This window comes from Zonotrichia albicollis, chromosome 36 (assembly GCF_047830755.1).
Source record: "Zonotrichia albicollis isolate bZonAlb1 chromosome 36, bZonAlb1.hap1, whole genome shotgun sequence".
NCBI classification, from domain to species: domain Eukaryota; kingdom Metazoa; phylum Chordata; class Aves; order Passeriformes; family Passerellidae; genus Zonotrichia; species Zonotrichia albicollis.
Genome location: NC_133854.1, coordinates 505,832 through 514,375, shown reverse-complemented (window position 1 = coordinate 514,375; position 8,544 = coordinate 505,832). Strand labels below are relative to the sequence as shown.

The following is an 8,544-nucleotide window of genomic DNA, read 5'->3' as shown; positions in this document are numbered from 1 at the left end:
GAGCTGTCCCCAAGGTGTCACCAAGGGCCAACCCGACCCTGAGTGTCCCCAAGGTCCCCAAAATCCCCATTCCTGTCCCCAAAATCCCCCTGAGTGTCCCCAAAATCCCCATTCCTGTCCCCAGGGCCACCCTGCTCCCAGCTGTCCCCATAACCCCACGTGTCCTCGCTGTCCCAGCTGTCCCCACGGCCACCCCCAATGTCCCCAAAGCCACTCTTGATGTCCCCGATGTCCCCATGGCCCCCAATGTCCCCAAAGCCACCGCCCATGTCCCCGCAGTCGCCGCTGTCCCCAAGGCCGCCCCCAATGTCCCCGATGTCCCCAATGTCCCCGCTGTCCCCCGCCAGCGCCCCGGCCGTGCCACGCAGGGTCCAGGCCAGCAGCGCCAGCCGCAGCTGGACACTGTCCCCAAGTGTCCCCTCATGGTCACCAGATGTCCCCTCATGGTCACCAGGTGTCCCCTCATTGTCCCTAGGTGTCCCCTCATGGTCACCAGGTGTCCCCACATTGTCCCCAGGTGTCCCCTCATTGTCCCCAGGTGTCCCCTGGCTGTTCCCAAGTGTCCCCTCACTGTCCCTGTGTGTCCTTGTGCTGTTCCCTCGTGTCCCCAGCTTGTCCCCAGCTGTCCCCACATTGTCACCGGGTGTCCCCACATTGTCCCCCGGTGTCCCCTCGTTGTCCCCCGGTGTCCCCCGCTGTGTCCCCAGCTCGGCCACCAGCGCCGCCAGCGTGTGCCCGCCCCGGCCCAGCAGGACGTGACGGAACGGGGACACGAGAGGGGACACGAACGGGGACAGCAGCGACGCCTCGGCCTGCGGGACAGACGGACAGACGGACACTGTGAGGGGGACAGGAGGACACAAGAGGTGACACTCAGGGGTGGCCCGGGTGGCCCTGAGGCGACACAGGCGACACTCACGGCCATCAGGCGCGCGTTGAAGCCGCGGTTGAGCCGCTCGTTGGCGCCGTCCGATCCCGACATGTCGCGACGGAGCGCGGCGGCCGCGCGCACAACGCCCCCTCTGGCCGAGGAGAGGCACTGCAGCGACAGGCCCCGCGCCTGGGGGGAAATGGCGAGACAGGTTTATACTGGGATATACTGGGATATCCTGGTTTGTACTGGTTTGTACTGGGATATCCTGGTTTGTACTGGTTTATACTGGTTTATCCTGGTTTATCCTGGTTTATACTGGGGTATCCTGGTTTGTACTGGTTTGTACTGGGATATCCTGGTTTATACTGATTTATACTGGGGTATCCTGGTTTATCCTGGTTTATACTCGGATATACTGGTTTATACTGGGATGGACTGGGAGGCACTGGGAGGGACTGAGATATATTGGGATATACTGGTCTGTACTGCTCTATACTGGTCTGTACTTTTTTATACCGGTCTGTACTTTTTTATACTGGTTTATACTGGTTTATACTGGTTTATACTGGGATATCCTGGTTTATACTGGTTTATACTGATTTATGCTGGGATATCCTGGTTTATACTGGTCCATACTGGTCCATACTGGTCCACACCCACCTGCAGCGGCGCCAGCTCCCGTACCAGCGCGTCCCCAATGGCCGCGGGCTGTACTGGTTTATACTGGTTTATATTGATCTATACTGGTTTATGGAGGCCTGTACTGGTCAGTACTGCTCTGTACTGGTTTATACTGGTCCATACTGGTTTATACTGGTCCACACCCACCTGCAGCGGCGCCAGCTGCCGCACCAGCGCGTCCCCGATGGCCGCGGGCTGTACTGGTTTATACTGGTTTATATTGATCTATACTGGTTTATGGAGGCCTGTACTGGTCAGTACTGCTCTGTACTGGTCCATACTGGTTTATACTGGTCCACACCCACCTGCAGCGGCGCCAGCTGCCGCACCAGCGCGTCCCCGATGGCCGCGGGCTCCAGCGGCAGCCGCGGGTCGTGGCCCAGGCGGAGCAGGAGCTGCGCGGCCACGGCGGCCACGGCGCGGGACACGGCGGGGAGGCGGCCCCGGAGCCGCGCCCCGAGCCGCGACAGAGTGTCCTCGGGTGTCCCCAGGGCGGCCCTGGTGCCGCCACCACCACCCGGGGCCTGTGGGGACAACGGGGGACATGGGGACATGGGGACAGAGTGTCCTCGGGTGTCCCCAGGGCGGCCCGGGTGCCGCCACCACCGCCCGGGGCCTGCGGGGACAATGGGGGGACGTTGTCACATGTGGGGACACCAGGGGGACACAGGGACACGGTCACGGGGGGGGACACAGGGACGGGACATGGTCACAGAGGGGACACAAGGACAGGGGGACACCCTGGGGACACCCTGGGGACACTTTGGGGACACTTTGGGGGCACTTTGGGGACACCCTGGGGACACCCTGGGGACACCTTGGGGACACTTTGGGGGTCTCACCTCATCGAAGCCGAGCTCCAGCGCTGGGACCCCGGCGGCCGCCGTGAAGGGGAAGGCGCCGCTCTCGGGGGCCAGGGGGCGGATCCTGGGGGACAGACGGACACGGCTGGGACAGACGGACACGGGCGGGACAGGGGGACACCTGAGGGCGTGGCCAGGTGTGTCCCCAGGTGTGTCCCCAATGTCCCCAGGTGTGCCCAGGTGTGTCCCCAGATGTGTCCCCGCCCACTCACACGTCACTCTCCCAGCCCCGCCCCGGCCGCCGCAGCTGCTCCAGGAGGGATTTCCCGCCCTCGTTGGGGCTCTCCACCTGTCATTGGGGGAGGGGCCGTGATGTGAGGGGGGGGAAGGGAGGGGCTGCCCCTCCCCCACCCTCTGGCCCCTCCCCCACCCTCTGGCCCCTCCCCCACCTGCTCCAGGGCGCTCTCGATCAGCGGCCCCAGGGTGGGGCTGGTCCGGACCACGAAGCGATCGGCGCCTGGGGGGGGAGGGGGCGGGGTCAGGGGGTGGGGGCGGGGCCGAGACCCCCCCCCAAATCCCCGGATGAGGGAGGGGGCGGGGCGCACCCAGCACGGGCCGGTCCAGGCTGACGTAGGCGGCGACTTTGGTGTGCAGGAGGCCGGGGTAGCCCTGGGGGGAGGGGCGGGGTCACCGAGGGGTCACTGGGGTCACGGCAGGGTCACAGGGGAGTCACCGGGGTCACCTCGAGCCACTCGGTGGCCCCCAAGTGTCCGAACTCGGCGCCATCCCAGCTGACGAAGAGGAGGGTCCGGCGGAGCTGGAACCCTGGGGGCGGGGTCAGGGGGCGGGGTCAGGGGGCGGGGTCAGGGGGGCGGGGAGGGGAGACACCCCCACACAAGGGTGGGGTAATGAAGGCCCCGCCCCTCTCCCCATGGCCCCGCCCCTCCCCCCATGACCCCACCCCAGTTTGGGACCCCCCACACTCATTGATGGCCCCTCCCCCACCATCAGAAGCCACGCCCCCTCCATTTGGGGAGCCTCAAATTCCCCAAATTTCCAAATTTCAGCCCCGCCCCAAATTAGGGACCATGCCCGGCCCCTCCCAGCCCAAGCCCCGCCCCTCTCTCACCCTCTCGGCCAATGGCGGCGAAGAACCGGGCGAGCTCCAGCAGGAGGGCGGTGCCCACGCCCGAGGCCGCCGCCCCCGGCCCCAGCGAATCACGTTGGGCCCCCACGATGATGTAACAGTCTGGGCGGGGCCAGGGTCAGCATGGCCACGCCCCCTCCAACCACTTCTCCACCCCCATTGGCCCCGCCCGCTCATTGTCCCACCCGCTCTGACCACGCCCACATAACGAGGCTGCATTGGCCACGCCCCACTGACCACACCCACTTCAGCCACTCCCATTTTCCATTGCCCCGCCCTCCCATGGCTCCTCCCTTTGTATGACCACAACCAGCCCGACCACACCCCTTTAGTGCCCCTCCCACCTTGACCACACCCAATTCAGCCACACCCCGCCCTCCTCTATAATTCCCATTGCCCCGCCCTCCCCGCGCCAAGACCACGCCCAAATTCTGACCACACCCACCAAACCACGCTCCTCCCACCATGACCACACCCCTACATGACCACACCCACCCTGCCCAAATCCCTGCTTGACCACGCCCGCTTTGCCCACGTTCCCACAGGGCCCCGCCCTCCCTGACCACGCCCTCCCTTGGCCCCGCCCCCTCAGTGGCCCCGCCCCTCACCGGGCTCGAGGCGCCCCCGCAGGGCCCCGAAGACGCTGGTGAGGGTCCCGGGGCGCGTCCCCGCCCCCACCCGCAGCTGCAGCCGCCGCCCCCCCGGGCGGGGCCGGAACCGGAGAGACCCCCCCGGGACCCCCCAGCGCGGGGGGGCGAGGGGCGGGCCCAGGGACCTGGAACGGGGGGGGGGAGAGGGTGAGACCCCCCCCAAAAACCTCAAATGGGGAGGGGGAGAGGGGTCGGGGTGGTTTTGGGGAGGGGTCCCGGGTTAATTTGAGGGGTTCCAATTTAATTTGGGGAGGGGTCCCAAGTCAATTTAAGGGCTAATGAATAAATAATCGTTAGTTTGGGGAGGGGTCCTGGGTTAATTTAGGGGTTAGTGTTTAATTAGGGGAGGGGTCTCTGTACCTCATCAGCCTCATGGCGGTGGCGGCGCTCAGGGGGTGGGCGGGGATCGGGGCCACACCCGGGGCGGGGCCGGGAGGGGCGTGGCCGCTGAAGGAGGGGAAGCCCCGGCTGAAGGGGTCCCCTGCCCCATCCTGCACCTGCAGGGACAGATGAGACCGAGACCCCTCCCCAAAATACCCCAGAGACCCCCAAAATAACCCCAAAATATCCCCCAGACCCCGCCCCCATCAGGACAACATGGCTGCTGCTCCAATATGACCACCAGGACAATATGGCTGCCCCTCCAACATGGCTGCCCATGCAACATGGCTGCCCATCCAACATGGCTGCCATCCCATAATGGTGGCCATTCCAATATGGCTGCCAATCCAATATGGCCACCAGCACAATATGGCCGCCAATCCAACATGGCTGCCAGGACATCCAAGACCAAGACCCCTCCCCAAAAATACCCCCAGAGACCCCCAAATACCCCCCTGAATTACCCCAACACCCCTTAGCCCCCCCCCAATCACCCAAATTGCCCCCCAAGCCTCCCAAATTCCTCCCAAATTCCCCCCAGCCCCTCCCCCAGCCCCTCCCGTAGCCCCGCCCCCACTCACGTGCAGGGTGGGCGTGGTTCCCCCCCCCAGCGCGGGGCCCCCCCCCAGCCCGGCCGTGTCCCGGGGGTCGCGGTAAAAGAGAACGCCCAGAGCGCCCGCGGCAAACATGGCCGACACCTGGGGGGCGGGGCATGGGGATGGGGGAGGGGCAATAAACCACACCCACCCCCAGAGCGCCCGCGGCGAACATGGCCGACACCTGGGGGGCGGGGCACAATGGGGGAGGGGCACAATGGGGGAGGGGCAATAAGCCACACCCACCCCCAGTTCCCCAGTTGGTGGGCGTGGTCTCACCTGTTGGGCGGGGCGGCCCCGCCCCAGCCGCAGCAGCACCAGGTGTCCCCGCAGCTCCACCCCCCGCGCCCGCAGCTCCGCCACGTCCTGGGGGCGCCCGTAGTGCCCATAGACCAGCCCGCCCTGCGGGGTCAGGGGTCAGCGGCGGTCAGCAGTGGGGTCAGGGGTCACTGGGGTCAGGGGTCACTCACGGTGGCCGTCCCGGGCGCGCTCCAGGCACAAAACGCTTCCGGGTCCAGCGGGAGCCGCTCGAGCTCCTCCCCCCCCGGCCCCACCCAGCGCAGCGACACCGCCCCCCTGGGGGCAAAGGGCAAAGGTCAGGGGTCAGGGAGAAGCTCTGCCTCCCCGCTGACCCCAAGGACTTTTGACCTTTTGACCCCTCCCAACTGGCCCCTCCCCCAATGACCCCAGTGACCCCTGACCCCTCCATCCCCCCCGCTCTGACCCCTTGGTGACCCCTGATGACCCCCCAAGTGGCCTCTTCATAATCCCCAGTGACCCCTTACCCCCCCAGACCCCCCCATGACCCCTTGGTGACCCCCCCATGACCCCCACTTAACCCTGAAATGACCCCTGTGACCCCCCGATGACCCCTGACCCCCCCCCATGACCCCTCTGTTACCGTACTGGGAGGGGGAGGGGCTGGGGGCGGCTCCAGGCCCGGCTCAGCCCCGCCCCCGCCAGGGCGCTCAGCACTGATTGGGCGAGAGCTCGGCCACGCCCCGACCCCGCCCCGTGCGGCCCCGAGCTGACCTCCCTGCGGGGGAGGGGCGGGGTCACTCGGGGGTCACTCAGGGGTCAGGGGTCACAGGGGGCGGGGGCTGTAGTGGGCAGTAATGGTCCGTAATGGTCACTCAGTGGTCACTAATGGTCACTCAGTGGTCACTCAGTGGTCACTATTGGTCACTCACCTGGCCCACTGCTCCACCCTCTCCTCCCTCAGGTGGTCAGTGATGGTCAGTGGTCACTCAGTGGTCACTCATTGGTCAGTGGTCAGTCAGTGGTCACTATTGGTCACTCACCTGGCCCACTGCTCCACCCTCTCCTCCCTCAGGTGGTCAGTCAGTAGTCAGTGACGGTCAGTGATGGTCAGTAATGGTCAGTGGTCACTCAGTGGTCACTCAGTGGTCACTCAGTGGTCACTATTGGTCACTCACCTGGCCCACTGCTCCACCCTCTCCTCCCTCAGGTGGTCAGTGATGGTCAGTACTGGTCAGTGATGGTCAGTCAGTGGTCAGTGGTCACTCAGTGGTCACTCACTGGTCACTCAGTGGTCACTATTGGTCACTCACCTGGCCCACTGCTCCACCCTCTCCTCCCTCAGGTGTTGCCTCAGCAGCTCCCGTAGGCGGGGCCGAGGGGGCGGAGCCTCTGCACTGGCCCCGCCCCAAACCAGATCGGGGGTGGAGCCTCCCGGCAGCGGCCCCGCCCCCACGGTCCTGCAGGGGGTGTGGCCAAGGGCAGCCACCAACAGCCCTGGGGGGGGTCAGAGGAGGCGGGGTCAGAAAGGGGTGGAGTCACAGTGGGCGGGGTCAGGGAGGGGCCGATCCCGCAGTGGGCGTGGCTTTGCGGTGCCGTACCCAATAGGAACGCCGTGGCCGAGCCCAGGGCCAGCGTGGCCAGGGGGTGGAGCCAGGGGCGTGGTCTCCGCCGGGGGCGTGTCCGGGGGCGGGGCAGCCGCACCATTGACTCCGCCCCCTCCTCCTCCTCCTCCTCTTCCTCCCCCCGGGGGTTTCTGTGCCGGGAATACGAAACGGGGCCGCCCCCGGGGGGCTGGGGGGGCGGGACCCCCGAAATGGGGAGGGGCGGGGTCAGGACCCCCCCAAAATGGGGGCGGGGTCAGGACCCCCGGAATGGGGGAGGGGGAGAAGGGGGCGGGGCTTTACCCGTCCGTGGAAGCAGCGTCGCAGCGTCTCCATGGCAACCGGGGGGGTCTGGGGGTCCCGGGGCTGTTTTGGGGTCTCTCGAGGGGTCCCGAGGGTATTTTGGGGTCTCTGGGTGTATTTTGGGATATTTTGGGGTCTCTCGGGATATTTTGGGATATTTTGGGGTCCCTGGGAGGTCCTGGGGGTCCGCAGGTGCCGCCGTTCCCCTCCCCCACCCCGGTCAGACTTTGCCCCGGGCGGATTTTGCCCCTCCCCCACCCCAAACCGGGCCCCCCCCACCCCCGAACCCCCCCCGAGCCCCCCCGGGGAGACCCCAACCCCCCCTGAGCCCCCCAAAATCACCAAAATCCCCAAAACGCCCCAAAATGGCCCAAAATGCCCCAAATCCCCCCCGGCCCCGCTCACCCGCGGCCGCCGGCGCCGCGCTGGCCCCGCCCACACAGGTGAGAAAAAGAGGCGGGGCCTGAACGGGGGCGGGGCCAGCGGTGCTAGGAAAGGGGCGTGGTTTGTGGGGAAAGGGGCATGGTTTAATAATAATTGGGTGTGGCTTGTGAGGGGCGGGGCCGTAGAAAGCCACGCCCCGGCGCCGCCCGGTCCCGGCGGGGATTGGCTGAGCCCCGGGGGGGAATTTTGGGGGGATTTTGGGGGGTCTGGGAGTATCAGGGACGTTCAGGGGGCGGCTCCGAGGGTTTTGGGGGTCCCGGTTTTGGGGTCCCATGGAATTTGGGGGTCTCGGTTTTGTGGTCCCAATTTGGGGATCCCGGATCATTTTGGGTCCCGGTTTGGGGGTCCCGTGAGATTTTGGGGGTCCCGGTTTGGGGGTCTCGGGTTATTTTGGGGGTCCCATTCGGGGGTCCCGGGTTGTTTTGGGGGTCCCATTCGGGGGTCCCGGGTTGTTTTGGGGGTCCCGGGTTATTTTGGGGGTCCCGGGTTTTTTCGGGGGTCCCATTCGGCGCAGGCACTCGCGGGGTGGGCGGGGCTCTCATAAATATTCTCGTGTTTGCATTAAGTTACATGGGAGGGGGCGGGGTCTCCCCTGAGTGACAGCTGTCAATCAATCACCCGCGGGGCCTGGGCAGCCCAGGGCGCTCAGGCGGGAGGGGGATGATTGACAGCTGTCAATCACCTGCCGGCGCGTGCAACGTGCCGGGGGGAGGGGAGGGGGTGCTGACGACTCCTGGTGCTGGTGATTGACAGCTGACAGTCCTGGTGATTGACAGCTGATTGTCCTGGTGATTGACAGCTGT

At 66.1% G+C, this 8,544-nt stretch overlaps 1 protein-coding gene across 4 annotated transcripts; it reads right to left on the bottom strand.

Moving 5' to 3' along the window:
• Nucleotides 1-17: 17 nt before the first annotated feature.
• Nucleotides 18-8,515, bottom strand: TFR2 (transferrin receptor 2). Of its 4 annotated transcripts, none has more exons than XM_074531553.1 (19): nt 8,424-8,515; nt 7,298-7,405; nt 6,992-7,184; nt 6,704-6,887; nt 6,034-6,168; nt 5,603-5,708; nt 5,412-5,534; nt 5,118-5,234; nt 4,516-4,652; nt 4,114-4,280; nt 3,488-3,607; nt 3,101-3,183; nt 2,964-3,027; nt 2,808-2,875; nt 2,631-2,707; nt 2,398-2,482; nt 1,861-2,079; nt 920-1,060; nt 18-812 (listed from the first exon to the last, which is right to left on the bottom strand). In XM_074531553.1, the coding sequence occupies exons 2-19, from the start codon at nt 7,328-7,330 to the stop codon at nt 18-20; spliced, it is 2,847 nt and encodes a 948-aa protein (XP_074387654.1). In that variant the 5' UTR covers nt 7,331-7,405; nt 8,424-8,515. The 4 variants fall into 4 exon arrangements, with proteins under 4 accessions (XP_074387654.1, XP_074387653.1, XP_074387655.1 ...); XM_074531552.1 differs by lacking the exon at nt 8,424-8,515 and adding an exon at nt 7,703-7,926; XM_074531554.1 differs by lacking the exons at nt 5,603-5,708; nt 8,424-8,515 and adding an exon at nt 7,703-7,926 and having other exon boundaries at nt 6,992-7,146.
• Between the last annotated feature and the right edge of the window lie 29 nt (nt 8,516-8,544).

Coding starts and splice junctions, on each gene's coding strand:
- TFR2 (XM_074531553.1), bottom strand. CDS start 7,330: ATGGAGACGCTGCGACGCTGCTTCCACGGACGG. Junction 3,184..3,487: donor CGCCGCCATTGGCCGAGAGG/GTGAGAGAGGGG, acceptor CCCCGCCCCCAG/GGTTCCAGCTCCGCCGGACC. Junction 2,708..2,807: donor TCGAGAGCGCCCTGGAGCAG/GTGGGGGAGGGG, acceptor CCCCAATGACAG/GTGGAGAGCCCCAACGAGGG.